General features: G+C 40.2%; 1 protein-coding gene and 3 long non-coding RNA genes across 8 annotated transcripts; 2 read left to right on the top strand and 2 right to left on the bottom strand.

Moving 5' to 3' along the window:
• The first annotated feature begins 171 nt into the window (after positions 1-171).
• Positions 172-7463, top strand: LOC124207956. 2 transcript variants are annotated; one of them, XR_006880205.1, is made up of 14 exons: positions 172-328; positions 2591-2742; positions 4018-4176; positions 4248-4511; positions 4594-4846; positions 4932-5042; positions 5167-5336; positions 5422-5759; positions 5820-5923; positions 6012-6190; positions 6247-6338; positions 6407-6552; positions 6621-6959; positions 7021-7463. It is a non-coding gene; the product is annotated as an uncharacterized LOC124207956 (long non-coding RNA). The 2 variants fall into 2 exon arrangements; XR_006880206.1 differs by having other exon boundaries at positions 4018-4132; positions 4251-4846.
• LOC124207955 (F-box-like/WD repeat-containing protein TBL1XR1) lies at positions 1125-3390 on the bottom strand. The gene is made up of 8 exons (XM_046605607.1): positions 2863-3390; positions 2602-2772; positions 2289-2480; positions 2118-2213; positions 1937-2055; positions 1703-1874; positions 1524-1631; positions 1125-1201 (listed from the first exon to the last, which is right to left on the bottom strand). Exons 1-8 carry the CDS (start codon positions 3103-3105, stop codon positions 1175-1177), a joined length of 1128 nt encoding a protein of 375 aa, XP_046461563.1. The 5' UTR covers positions 3106-3390; the 3' UTR covers positions 1125-1174.
• Positions 7464-10541: 3078 nt separating the features above from the next.
• On the top strand, positions 10542-14895 carry LOC124207952. 4 transcript variants are annotated; one of them, XR_006880200.1, is made up of 8 exons: positions 10542-10751; positions 12551-12686; positions 12738-12969; positions 14073-14180; positions 14280-14350; positions 14417-14533; positions 14599-14694; positions 14820-14895. It is a non-coding gene; the product is annotated as an uncharacterized LOC124207952 (long non-coding RNA). The 4 variants fall into 4 exon arrangements; XR_006880203.1 differs by having other exon boundaries at positions 14878-14894; XR_006880202.1 differs by lacking the exons at positions 10542-10751; positions 12551-12686; positions 12738-12969 and adding an exon at positions 13914-13977 and having other exon boundaries at positions 14084-14180.
• On the bottom strand, positions 11912-12797 carry LOC124207953. The gene is made up of 4 exons (XR_006880204.1): positions 12719-12797; positions 12482-12658; positions 12139-12388; positions 11912-12062 (listed from the first exon to the last, which is right to left on the bottom strand). It is a non-coding gene; the product is annotated as an uncharacterized LOC124207953 (long non-coding RNA).
• Positions 14896-14911: the final 16 nt, after the last annotated feature.

Here is a 14911-nt window from a genome sequence, read left to right as displayed (position 1 = left end):
GCACATTCCTTTCGATGATTAAACGAATGATTAAACGAAAAATGCGAAAGTTTTATTCATTTACTTAAATGCTTAAATCTAGCTTTATCGTATTATCCGGTTTTATTCGATTCAATTAATGACTGATTTTTCGCAATTTGGCAAATGCAAAAAAGGCCCATGCCCATTCCAGATTGCAGACTACAATTTAGCCAAACGACACGTGAAACGTTTTTTCCTTGTTTAACTTTTGAGATTGCCAGTTAATATTAATACTAGAAATCAGAGATAAAAACCTACTAGGAAACAGTTTTTGCACTTCTCAACGGACTCTCTACTATTTTGGCAAGTATGTTTTTTCGTAAACCTGAGCGTGAATTATTTCGTAGTGTATACAAATCTAGCAGAGGCAGACACAGGCATAGCTTTTTTCACTTGTCAAAGGCCAGGCTGAGGCCACCATGGCCGAATTAGAATTTTTAGAAGAAAACTTTGAAGAAAATCATGAAGTCATCTCATAATTTTCTTGTCCAACAACAACCATGTGTGAGCAAGTCACTTGGTGGTTCTCGTTAGTGTGAAACAACTTAAACACCCATAACTACGTACAGGTTTTTCCAATACTTTGAGGACTAGGATTTTCTTTATTGAGTCTTTATTTAGTTTAAAAGCAAAATAATAAACCAAATGTTATCTAGTTTATTATCTTGTTCATAGCAAAACACTCCCTTTCATTGAATTACGTTTTTATGAAAAACCAAATGATGAATTTCGTTCTATTTTTTAACTAAATTTGCGAAGCTAATCTTGTGATTTTGCGATGTGAGAAAACTGCTAAAATTCGAGCCATTCCTGGTCCACTAAAAAAATGTTTTTAGTTTTCCTAATTAGCAACTCGTCGTCGTCGTCGATTCGGCGGATAATTTTCGTCGACTCGATATGCTAAATGGCCACGTTTGCACGTTTGCGCTGAACAAGCAGCGCGAATTTCAGCGGTGTAGTGTGTGCAAATGCAAACATAAGACGGTCACGTTTCGCCCCTTCCCGACTCGTTTTATGATGTGTGGCAGTTGCAATATTTGAGAGTTGAGGCAATCCCGTATGGCGGGAGATTTGAAAAAAAAAGGATAGAAAAAGTTGTTTTCAACGGTTGGATGATTTTGCATGTGAATTGAAGTTGAAGATTGCTCGGAGTCTAATGGATGATTTCCACAAGAAAAACCTGTCGGAGACAAAATACATTTTTAGTCAACTTTCATATAACTGGAATAATATGGCGTCCGTCATCCAGCGTGATAGGAGAAAGTTTCTTTTTTGCCCGAATCAAATTGTTTATTTTTCGTTTCGCCGAGATTGTGAATTGTGTGTGCAACCTTCGGTGAACGGAAAATATCTAAAGACCCCGAAAAACTTTTGTTTTTTCCTGAAAAAATTGAAGATTCAATGAAAAATGGTCTCGGGTCCAGTTAAGAAACTTTCCCCTCGCCGATGAGTAGCTATAGCTGTAGGGTCGTCACGACAAATGTCTATAACTGTAATACTACCTGATAACGAGCATTGACGATAGCCAATTTGTCACTGGAACCACTCCACGAAAGAGCTCTTTGGCAATTACTGGCCTCCGTCTTTGTCTCGTACACTTTTCGCCAATCCTATAGTTATAAATAATAAGTCTGTCAGCAGCAACCAGTAGCTGAAATGTTGTCGATAGAAATAGAAATACCTCGGCTAATCTGACGATTAATTGGCCATCCCTGTCGATGGACGCCAGCCATCTTCTATTAGGCGAGAAGCACAGGTCGTTAATTGCTGCGTAATGGCCGTCGTCAAGTCTTTTGTGGCTATTCCCTTTGTCGTTCAAGTTCCAGACGATTGTCGAACCGTCAGCGCAACCCCTTAACATCAAAAATCAATTTGAAAATAGCCAACGTAATTTTTGATGAATCTTATTTCATACCCGACAACGAGTAAAGGTTTATTAGCGTCGTTTTCCAGAGTTAACGAGTCGATACATCGGACCTCTGATTGTGCTTGAATCAACGTTTTGATTGGATCATTTTGATCCGGCGACCAGATCTTATCAATCGAATTAAATTGCATGAAAATCAATTTTAAAATGTTTCTCGCTATTATAGTACCTGCAACATGACGTGACCCATTCCTTTAGTCACAAAAGATGAGACGGAAGCGAGTAGGTTTACTTGACTGTTCCACCGTACGGAATTGATCGAGTTCTATAGCGACACTTTTTTAAAATTAATCTAATCTAATACTAAAAGACGTAATGTTTCATCAAATGGATTACTTACTCCGTGCACCAAGGCCATTATCGGATTCTCCCTGCCGATTTGGCAAATGCGAATGATTCCGTCGGTCTGGTCTCTCGAGTAGAAAGCCAATTGAGTTGCCGAAATCCAAACGACGTCGTCAATCCGATCGGCGTCGGTGAATCGTTGAACCAGCGGCGACGGTTTCTTGTCAGCATCCCACACCAAGGCCGACTGTGTTTTATATGGAACAATATATAATGAAATAATCGCATTAGAGGTTCGTCACGAGAGATCGCGTGCTAAAGTGCCGTTCTATTGCCCCGGCTGATTGTTTTTTTTAGATTGGATATACCCTGTCGTTGCTGCTGGCGCTGGCGAAGACATTGGTCCGGATTGGATTCCATCGAATGCTCCCGATTCTGGCCGTGTGCTTTCGCCTCTCGAGCAAACGACATCCGTCCTCGCCATTCCACAGGATCAGCGTTCCGTTTTGGTAACCGACTGCTAATCGCCTCCCATCCGCCTTTTTGTTTTTTGTTTTTTTAAATCAATTTCCAGGTGAACAGGTTAATCGAATTAGAATTTCTCTCTTGAGCCAACAACAACAACTCACGTCCCACTGGAGGCACGAGGCGTCGGAAACGGGGTATTGTGTGGAAACCGGATTGAAGACGGTCTCTTTCCACTTTGACAATGGAACGATGGAGCCGACGGCGTCCGGCTGCTGGTACAGGCGAACGGGTCCGCCCTGCACGGCACAGGCCAGGACGGGTTCGTGCGGATGGAAGGCACAATTTGACACTAGTAGAGCAGAGTCGTCCAAACTTTTGGGCGAGATTACAAATTCAACCGACATGGCTGGAACAAAACACGCCAGCCAAACGACGACGACGACGATTCAACTCTCTGACTTTCAATTTGTGTTTGACAGTTGAGTTCTCTGGGTCGGCGTGATAAACAGCCGTCTCTCACACCCGTGTAAAACGTCCCCCCTTTATCAACGCCCCTCGACCAAAAAACTTATCTCGACAACTGATAACCGACGGATGCTATTCGATGGAGCCCAGCGATTCTGTTGTGTCATCATTTGACTGGATGACGTTGCGCTTTCTCTTGTCGAGATTACAACTGGGCGGCGGGCGGCATTGTGGCCGCTTCTTTTTCCTTCGAAATGTACACGACACTAAAAGGTTAACAATTGAAAAGGAGAAACAAACAGATGGCGAATCTGTGTCGCCAAACCGGAACGTTTTGAAACAATTCCGGTTTTTACAGTTCGCTCATTTACTTTTCAATGGCTCTGCCGTTTCTGCGCATTCAAACGGGTTTTTCTTCTCAACGGTAGATAGCAGCACCGCCTGCCCTCTCGCAAGGGATTAAAAAAAAAAAGAATTGAGTCAGCATTGGATTTTGACTTTCTGTGATGGGAGTTTTTCTGTGGACCTGGTGTATGACTTAAGTTATTACACCAGAGGTACAGTCTATCTCAAATTGGCTACTTATAAACAGCTGAACAGCAACAAAAGTCTTGCCTTTCAGCTTTCAGCCTAGGCTTTATTCAAAATTAAAAACTCGGATTTTCTTAACAACTTTTATCTTTCTTCCTCTAGAGTTGTTGATGCAAGTGTGTCATTTTTAAAGATGCCGGACAATTATTGGGCTTTAGCTGCGTCATCAGGATAAAAATGCTGCACATATTTTTGTTGTGAAACCCACATGTGTACTCTCCATTTAAAAAAAAAAGCCCGCGTAATTTGTTTCTTTTCAGAGGCACCTGGTATAGAAAATCCGCACTACTTCATGGAATCCGATTTATCACGTCGTCTGCTTCATTCACGAGTGGAATTGTTGTTGTTGGAGATTGGTGAACGGAGACTACGTCGGTACGTCAGTACGTGTTCCTTTGGGAATATCTACACAATTTCAAGTATCTCTTTTTGTATTACATTCAAAGTTCAAAACATTTTGATGCTATATTTATGGATTTTTCATCATTAGTAGGGAGGATCCAATCCCATAGCCATACAGATACTTTTTTTTAACTTTGCTTGCCAATTCCTTCAAATTATTGTTTTTGATTGTATGACATATTTGCTTTTATCAAAATTTATGTTAAAAGGGTCCATTATTTTGAATGAAATGATTTCTTGTATGTTAAATGATGTTTATTTGAGAGACTTCCTCATTCAAATGAGTAATAGTGTTAAATATTCATTGAATCTACAGTAAGATCAAAGTGAATAAATAGTGGAAAGCAAAAAGGTATGAAAAAGTCAAAAAGCAAAAAAATAGTAAGCAAATGCACCATTTTTTGAAAAGAACCGCGTCATTTATTGTTTTTCAGACACCTAGTAGAGGAATTTTGTACTGCTTATTAAATCATGCTGTGATCTTTTGTCGTCTGCGTTCCTCGTGGCTTTCACCTCACGTTTCACTATTTTGTCGGCGGTGTATTGCTCTGTTAATGGTCGAAATATAGAAAAGTGAGATTGCTTTGATCTTCTTATGACTGTTAGTGAAATATTTTTTATTTCGACTTTAAAATAGAGAAGAAACAAAAAAGTTGTTAGAGTACAGAGTGCATCAACAATTTTTGAGTAATAACAGCAAGTTGAACATGGGCAACTCAATTGAATGTTGTTTCATTACCTTTCTGTAAAGCTAAATTTATCTTTTTTGTAGGTTTGTACGTCATTTCTGATACTCATCCTCAAACCGAAAGATATCAACAGGCAATGAGACAGAAGTGAAGCTGCTACATAAATAAGTAGGAAAAGATGTGCACAAACATTGGTATGGTAGTTCAGTTTACACACCAAAACTTTTGACACAAACCTTTTCATTCTCAATTTTAGACGAGAATACAAAATTGGCTCGGAATATTTACTAGAGCATAATTCCAATTTACTTTTTTTAGAGTTGGTACCCTTTCAACAACGGACCCAATGACCAACTGAGCTTTGAGACCAAGTCTTTTATGAAATAAAAAACTACTTCAGCGCAATTACCAGTGTCAAGCTGAGTTAAAATCAGAAACGACAACTTGAAATATTCCATATCATCAAGGCGTTGATACCAGTAGTTGAGGTAAACCAACAAGAAGATGAACCAGCCATCATGCACATTCAAAATTTCCTTAAAACCCAAGTATTGTTTCCAAATCACAAATTAGATGAAGAATCACTGCTTTTGCAATTACAGTAGAGAAATAATGGAAATAAAAGGTGGACGATGCTAAATTTCGTCGATTGACCGCCCATATTCAAATCGTGCATCAATCTGATGCCCTTGCCAATGAAAGTGAAGCGGCGACAGGGATCAGCATCAGCGGCCCTATCTTTAAAAGTTATCTCCAAATCAACAGCAGCTGCCGAGTGGTCCTTGGATCGCGAAGTTACTTGCCAGTTTAGTGTCGCCTATACGCCAATTATTTCTTTGGTCGACTGCGTTACATCGGAGTCTCAACATCCCCGCGATTAGTTGCCGGAAGGAACACAGATATCCTACAGGGTAAAATTCTAATCGAACTATTTGTTGTTTAAATTTATTTAACATTGTTGTGTTTTACAGGAGATTGAGTCTTTAGTAGATTGGTCTTAGTTCGCCCCCAGTTAATCTGGCTGAACAAATTGAGTCGCAGCAGGAAACTTCTTGTGATTTTTCCATGGAAATAGGTGAATTCAAATACTACCTATCGGAACTTATTCTCTTTTTAATTTTTATTCTCTCATTCAATTTTGCTGCTTATTTCGAAACGGACAGATATGGAATTCGATGACATGTTGCAGAGTTTAGATCGTGGACCGAATCATTCATTTGGCTGAAGAAGATGTCGGTTCTCTCGGATGACTCGGCGTAATAACTCACACATCTTGTCCAGGAGCAACTCACTCCCACCATTTGGGGGTCCAAAATTCCGCTGAATTCATGTAGAAGGATCGGTAATCCAAGGCCAGAAAGATACGAAATCGAAAGGACCAAAATTCTCTAAATTCAGATGCGAACGTTGTTCACCCTTTCATTCGTGGCGCCATTTGTGAATACCAATTATGTATAGGAAGAGATGGATACTTTGCACGAAAATTCATGGTATGAAGAATTTTAACTTGTTTTCATTTTCTTAAAAATCTTAAGTGTGCTGTGTTATATCGCGATAGGCGGAAAATCCGACCAGTAGTGTATGCCGGATGAGCCAAATAAGAGATCTTCACTTGACTTACGGTTCATCATTTGGGCTCGTCAAGTTGCGAGGCAGCAACGTGCCTACAACATACCTAAATGAAGGGAGTTGAACATATCGAAAGTAATACATAGTAGTACATTAGATTAGAGTCTCGTTTTTTAATGAAATTTTTATGTTTTACCATGTAGTTAGGGCTGGGAGAACCCTGTCAAAATTTTCGAAGATAAAAAACAGGAGGTTAGCTGATCCTGGACGTTACCCAAACAAGGATGGTGAAGCAGTCTCGTCCTGTCTTCTTTTCCAATTGCTGACTCTCTAAGAAGAACATCCCAGTGAATCGACATGGCCGTTCAGTTACATGTCAACCGGATTTTTCACAGGACTTTTTCAGCCGCAACGTTGGTGGACGATAACCCTGGGACAGGTCAAGCTGAATTAGCCACATAGGGCAAACCTCCAAGAAAAAACATCAAACAAATAGAAAACAAATCATATTGTTGGAAAATGTCTAGTGAACCGTATTCTAGGTAATTGTATTTGTGTAAATTTTCAAGCTAATAAAAAACTATCTTTATCTTTTGTGATAAGGAATAAGCCGGGTGCATTATCTACGCTATCTCCAAATAACCTAACAAGGTGATAATGATGATAATGATTGAATGATTGACATGATTTTGGAATTAGACCCCCCCCCCCCTTCTCCACAAACATGAAGCAACATTTGAAATTATCACTTCCACTTACTTACATGAGTTTACTTGCATTATTGTGAGATGATGTTGTCAAGCCACCGTCTTCACAAGGATTAAAGGGGGAAGAGAGACAAAATAACTTTCAAGGCTGTTCGCTACCAAACGATGGTGAGTTCAAATTGGGTCAATAAAGGATACTCCTCCCTTATTCAATTTGCTCTATTTTCATCTGACCTCGAATACTTAAAAATACCTCCAGCGTTGTTGCTGCGGGGAATCGACGTGCCGGTGGGCATTCTAGGGGCCCAAAAATGCTCAGTAGTCCACGTATTCGCACGGTGTGCACTTGTCTCTAGTTTGCTGCAGTAGTTTTGCATCTTCACGCCTTTGCACTTGGATTAATTTCGTTTTATGCATTGCCTACACAATTTGTCGTGGTTTCTCTGTAGTGTTTTGTGTCGTTGATGGTCGTAGATTTCGTTTTACTATCTCATCACTATATCAGCACAATTGCACTGTAATAGTCTTGTAGTGTTCGTAGATTGATTCACCTTCTTTGTTTTCCACACCAGTAGTTACTTAATTAGAGTAAGCCAATCTAGATAAGGTTAAAGTTAAGCATAAGTTAAGGATATTGTAGGTTAAGCCGTTAAGCTAAGCTAAGGCTATTGTAGGTTAAGCTAAGTTAAGGTTTAAGTTCACGATAGAGTTAGTTGCCAATTTACTGTGGTGCCTCTGTGGTGTAGAAAATTCGTCTTTAGCAATCCCAAACCCTAACGTGTCAACTAATAACCCTTTTTCTTTCAGGAAATTGCAATCTAAATTGAATGTTTTAGCTGTATATTTTCTATTTTTGCTTAATTGATTGTGGATTAAAAAAACTATAAAGTTTTATCCATCATTTGTCGTTGATGTAATTAGGATCATGGACCGGAGAGGATCGCCGCCGCCACTACAAGATAGGACCCTGGCCCACGGGTCGAAGGTACATTTTATTTGATTCTGAATGCCTTAGACTTCTTTTAATAATGTTTTTGGATTTTATTTAGACTGGAGAGGATCGCCGCCGCCACCGACGCCACCGCCGCCGCCGCCGCCACCGGAGCCGCTTCAAGATCGCCGCACGCTAGGACCTTCGCCAATGGATGTCAGGTATATTGTTTTATTCTAAGTGTCTAACCATACTTTTTTTATGTACTCTAGATGGGACCCAGGACCAAGGAGGATCGCCGCCGCCACTACAAGATCGTCGCTTCAAGATAGGACCCTGGCCCACGGGTCGAAGGTAAGTTTCATTTGATTTTAAATGCCTTGAACTTCTTTTATTAATGTTTTTGGATTGTCTTTAGACTGGAGAGGATCGCCGCCGCCGCCACCACCGGAGCCGCTTCAAGATCGTCGCACGCTAGGACCTTCGCCAATGGATGTCAGGTATATTGTTTTATTCTAAGTGTCTAACCATGCTTTTTTTATGTACTCTAGATGGGACCCAGGACCAAGGAGGATAGCCGCCGCCACTACAAGATCGTCGCTTCAAGATAGGACCCTGGCCCACGGGTCGAAGGTACATTTCATTTGATTTTAAATGCCTTCAACTTCTTTTATTAATGTTTTTGGATTTTCTTTAGACTGGAGAGGATCGCCGCCGCCGCCGCCGACGCCGCCACCACCGGAGCCGCTTCAAGATCGTCGCACGCTAGGACCTTCGCCAATGGATGTCAGGTATATTGTTTTATTCTAAGTGTCTAACCATGCTTTTTTTATGTACTCTAGATGGGACCCAGGACCAAGGAGGATAGCCGCCGCCACTACAAGATCGTCGCTTCAAGATAGGACCCTGGCCCACGGGTCGAAGGTACATTTCATTTGATTTTAAATGCCTTCAACTTCTTTTATTAATGTTTTTGGATTTTCTTTAGACTGGAGAGGATCGCCGCCGCCACCGACGCCGCCGCCACCGCCGCCGCAACCACCGGAGCCCCTTCAAGATCGCCGCACGCTAGGACCTTCGCCAATGGATGTCAGGTATATTGTTTTATTCTAAGTGTCTAACCATACTTTTTTTATGTACTCTAGATGGGACCCAGGACCAAGGAGGATCGCCGCCGCCACTACAAGATCGTCGCTTCAAGATAGGACCCTGGCCCACGGGTCGAAGGTACATTTTATTTGATTCTGAATGCCTTAGACTTCTTTTAATAATGTTTTTGGATTTTATTTAGACTGGAGAGGATCGCCGCCGCCACCGACGCCGCCGCCACCGCCGCCGCAACCACCGGAGCCCCTTCAAGATCGCCGCACGCTAGGACCTTCGCCAATGGATGTCAGGTATATTGTTTTATTCTAAGTGTCTAACCATACTTTTTTTATGTACTCTAGATGGGACCCAGGACCAAGGAGGATCGCCGCCGCCACTACAAGATCGTCGCTTCAAGATAGGACCCTGGCCCACGGGTCGAAGGTAAATTTTCATTTGATTTCAAATGCCTTAAACTTCTTTTATTAATGTTTTTTTTATTTTCTTTAGACTGGAGAGGATCGCCGCCGCCACCGCCGCCGTCACCACTGGAGCCGCTTCAAGATCGCCGCACGCTAGGACCTTCGCCAATGGATGTCAGGTATATTGTTTTCTTCTAAGTGTCTAACCATACTTTTTTTATGTACTCTAGATGGGACCCAGGACCAAGGAGGATCGCCGCCGCCACTACAAGATCGTCGCTTCAAGATAGGACCCTGGCCCACGGGTCGAAGGTAAATTTTCATTTGATTTCAAATGCCTTAAACTTCTTTTATTAATGTTTTTTTTATTTTCTTTAGACTGGAGAGGATCGCCGCCGCCACCGCCGCCGTCACCACTGGAGCCGCTTCAAGATCGCCGCACGCTAGGACCTTCGCCAATGGATGTCAGGTATATTGTTTTATTCTAAGTGTCTAACCATACTTTTTTTATGTACTCTAGATGGGACCCAGGACCAAGGAGGATCGCCGCCGCCACTACAAGATCGTCGCTTCAAGATAGGACCCTGGCCCACGGGTCGAAGGTAAATTTTCATTTGATTTCAAATGCCTTAAACTTCTTTTATTAATGTTTTTTTTATTTTCTTTAGACTGGAGAGGATCGCCGCCGCCACCGCCGCCGTCACCACTGGAGCCGCTTCAAGATCGCCGCACGCTAGGACCTTCGCCAATGGATGTCAGGTATATTGTTTTATTCTAAGTGTCTAACCATACTTTTTTTATGTACTCTAGATGGGACCCAGGACCAAGGAGGATCGCCGCCGCCACTACAAGATCGTCGCTTCAAGATAGGACCCTGGCCCACGGGTCGAAGGTAGATTTCATTTGATTTTAAATGCCTTAAACTTCTTTTATTTATGTTTTTGGATTTTATTTAGACTGGAGAGGATCGCCGCCGCCACCGACGCCGACGCCGCAACCACCGGAGCCCCTTCAAGATCGCCGCACGCTAGGACCTTCGCCAATGGATGTCAGGTATATTGTTTTATTCTAAGTGTCTAACCATACTTTTTTTATGTACTCTAGATGGGACCCAGGACCAAGGAGGATCGCCGCCGCCACTACAAGATCGTCCCCGCCGGAGCAAAGGACTTCGAAGATCTTTAAATGGTACGGTATAATTTTTTCTTGCCTAAGGTTGTGTGAGTGTTTTATCGTGTTAAATGTGTGTGTGTAAGTATGGATTTGTTGTTTATTCCCTCTCCAATATAACCTTACCTTCACAATTACGGTAAATCATTATGATCTAGAAACAGTAGTCACTCCAATATCATAATCCTATTTTCCATTCGCATCACTCTTTTGGTTATCCAAGGTAAAAATCTAGTTTTGCTGGTCTAGTTTTAGTTTAGGTGTAGTTTTAGTTTAATATATTTTTAGTTATAGTTTAGTTTTTTAGTGTTCTAGACGGTGGATAAGTGTTTTAGTTAAGTTTAATTTAGTTTTAATTTAGCTTTAGTTTAGTTTAGTTCGTTTAGTGTTTTAGTCTGTGATTTAGTTTTATTACAGTAGATAATTGGTAACCATCTAGGTAGTTGTTATTGTAGTTTGGTTTTAGCTTATCATTATTAATATAAAAGCCGTTATTAAAAGTGGAAATTGGTAAACATTCCACGTTTTCCTTCTTTGGGTAAATTCTGGCAAGGCTGTTCAAGATTCATCGGCGTTTATTATGTTCGTTGTTTGATTAACCAGAGGGAACATTGAGGCAATATCGACTACTGCGCTTACTTTTTTCGCTGAGCTGTTAGTCTTTTTTTTATTATGTTTTTTTTTTTTTTTTTTTTTTCTGAAATCTTGAATGACACATATCTCGAATCTGAATCCTGATTATCATAATATTTCACATATCTGAAGTATTTTTGTTTCGCAATCACCTATATTAATCAAGCTTAAAGAATCGCAATTTGCACCAGTAGACTAGATGCTAATTTCTACATGAGATTGTTGAACTAAAAATGCTTCAACCGTCTGACGCAATTTCCGTGAAAACATACTATCACTTTTTGTCAAATTGGGTGGCGGATTGCTTGCTAAAACTCGCACATGCAGTGTCGGCGTAGATCCAGGGAGATTACCTGGAAATGGAAGAGGAGAGAAGAGTGCGAGGCAAGTTTTTCTGGGGAGCGATTAGTCATACTAGGCTTCCGGGTTAGACTCATGACCCTCTAAAAGTTTTCGTCGGATCATGCGCCTTCCAAGTCCCCGTTCGACCAGAGCCCTCCCCTCCTCCTGGTTTCACAGCGGGTGAGTGACCACCGGCGGGCGTTGGTTAATGGTAGTTAGGGAAACGGGGCCACAGAAAAGAAGGGAGCCCAGAAATGCACTTGTAATATATCTACATCTACACCAATTATCAGTCTTCAGTTCCAGCAATCTCTCATCAGTTTCCAAACAACTATAAAGTGGTGAGGGATTAACCTGAAAGGAGATAATATTTAGATATAATTTTCAAACCATATGGTAGCAATAAGAACTAAGTGGAGGTCATCACAACCTCTTGAGTGGCAGCATTATTTTGCTGTTGTCTGCAGAAGAGATGGCAGCAAAGAATTGGATCTGAGGAAGGCATCTTGGAGATTTACTACGATTTGACAGGGAAAGTTAACCTGAATTATTATTATGAACATAAAATGACAGTAGAAACTATTTAGCTTTGGAAGACATAGCTCGCATTGAAAATTTGGTGGATCATTTCATCTCCATTGTCACAACTCACAAGCACCTAGGTCACACAAAAACTTCAGCTGAAATTTCCGAAAAAACATTAAGTCAAGAATACAATAAGAACCATCAGCTAAATGTTGTGTTATCTATTAATTAAAAACAGTTCAATTTACCTCAAAATCCCAATCTAAAACTTGTTTTGATTTTTTAAATTAACTTATGATGGGTGTTGTGTAATTTAGGAGCAGACAAAGTTTCCCAATAGGATTCTTCTATTGAGTAGGGCATTTGGCCCAGACAAAGCTGTTGCATTCCTATGCTGCTCTCCAATTATCAATGGTCATCGAAACCTACAGAAAAAAAACAGATTTATCACAAGTAAGACACAGTGCAGAATGACAGGAATAAACCTAAAAGGGTGATATCTAGAGGTTGCAGAAGACGATTTTTCGTGAACAATCTACAATCACTAACTGACTAACAGATGGCATAGACAAGGCACATGAGCAAATATAAAGCTGCCTACTACAGTTCTACTCATTGTTGAAGCATCATCAGTTCATCACCTCGGGATTTCGTCTGTTGTGATGTGTGATGCTGCGGTGGTGGCTTTTTGGATTTTGATGAAGACTTGATACAAATTTGGAGTGGAGAATATTACGTGAGTATCAAATTGCCTTTTATTGTTAGTTATTGACTTATTTCAATTAAGTGTGTCAACAAGCTAGAGCGGACATTTTTTTCATGTTATTATTGATAAACGTTTCTTTTTCCTGACGCTAGACGGCAGAGCCTTTGATCATTTTCCACTCAGTTTTATTACGTTTACTTTGCACATCTCTGAAGAAATTTCTCGCTGGAAATTTTGGGTAATGGCTGTCAGTTTCTGTCACATCAAAGCTCACTTGTTAGATTTTTAATAATTTGTGTTTTTTTTCTACTTCCGGTTTTCTCATTTCTGTCAGTAGTTTAGTAAATACTCATCTGACGCACAAAAGAACCACATATTCGTGATCCTCGTCCAATTTTTGGTAAAGTTCATGTTTTTTTTTCTACGTACGCGTACTTCCGGTTTTGAGAATTTTCCTGAACTATAGTTCAGGAAAAATCTCGATTTTGACCAAATTTTGGATTTCGTTAAAATTACACGTAATCGACCCCAAATTTCACGGAGATCACGAATATTTGGTTTATTTTGTCGGCAGCTCAATGGTTAATGCGCTATCGCTTACTTCCGGTATACTTCCGGAAAATTTGCATAAAACTAGCAAGTGAGCTTTATTCTCTGTACTATTCTCAAGATTTCAAGCTAGGTTTAAGCAAATAAAAGTGCACCGTTCAAGTTATACAAGTAGCTAAAGAACTGAATTGCTTTAAGTTACATGGCAGATGCAAAACTGCAGCCCGATAGCCAGTGCGGTGAAAACATTTTTGATATCCCATATATGTAGTAGTTTTAATTCAAAGCAATATGTTTTATTTTTTTTAAGATCTTCAATATCACTACAATTCAAAAATTTTACGTTGTGTCTCACAAGGCGCGTTTTTGGGACTTGAAGTGTCAAAGGTGTCCAATAGATGACATAGATGTTCTTGTTTATCATGTGATGGCGGATTGTTGGGTGGTTGTCAAAAGTTTTCCTTAATTTAGTTACCGATGAATTCATCAGTAAATTCAAGTTTATTTATGTGCAACTTGTTTGTAATGTGATTTATTCCGTATGTGTGTTGGATCACCTTACATATTTCTATTATTACGTATAGCATGCGTGTAGGAAGGAACGCGAAAGGCAACTGAAACTACAAGTAGCCTACCATCAATTCTTTGATTAAAATCGCCGTTCTGCTGAATGCTTTATCCTGTTGATGCAGGTAAAAACCTATAATAGCTTAGTCACAATTCTTGAATACCTCTTTACATTTTTAGTTCATATTCTATTGGTAATCTGGAATTTCTAATAATGTTGGTAGATCACTAACCCCAGCGTGGACAACACATGTTGTTTTTTCATGTTTTCTACAAATAATGGATTGACAGACAAGTATGTTTCTTCCTTGAGAAATTTGTAACTTTTATTTCATGCTATCTATTATTTGACATAATACAGGCCATGGGTAATCTTCAGGTTAATTGCAGCAACTTGGGACTTGGGAGAAGTCCTGTGAAAAGACACAGGGCACATGACCAGATTTGTGTTTTTCTGAATGTTCTATTCAAGTAGTAGGTAACAACTAACTTTACCTTATTGCATGAATGTGAATATTAATTGAAATATTTCCTATGCCAAAGTTAGTTGGAAGTTGGAACCCTAACTCAAACACAGACAACACATTGCTGCTGCCTTACGGCCACAGGCAGGAAAATGATTCTTTTCTTCAGAAAATTGTAAGTTGTATTTGTAGTCTTAAACCCCCTCATACTTTTTGTTACTATTATAGATTTTTATGTTGAAAAAGTTACGGAAAATGATCGGAAATAGCCAAGTTAATAATTTGTGTGTTGTCTCATAGGGAAAGCTGTTTGAGTAATAATCTGGTATTCATCCTCACTTGATTCATTTCGTGCCAGTTAGTGAAAGGCGTGAAGCCGTGAAGAATTCAAG

The sequence above is a fragment of the Daphnia pulex genome, chromosome 11 (assembly GCF_021134715.1).
Source record: "Daphnia pulex isolate KAP4 chromosome 11, ASM2113471v1".
In the NCBI taxonomy this organism is placed as follows: domain Eukaryota; kingdom Metazoa; phylum Arthropoda; class Branchiopoda; order Diplostraca; family Daphniidae; genus Daphnia; species Daphnia pulex.
The sequence above is the reverse complement of the archived record's forward strand: the minus strand, read 5'-3'. Positions and strand labels throughout refer to the sequence as shown.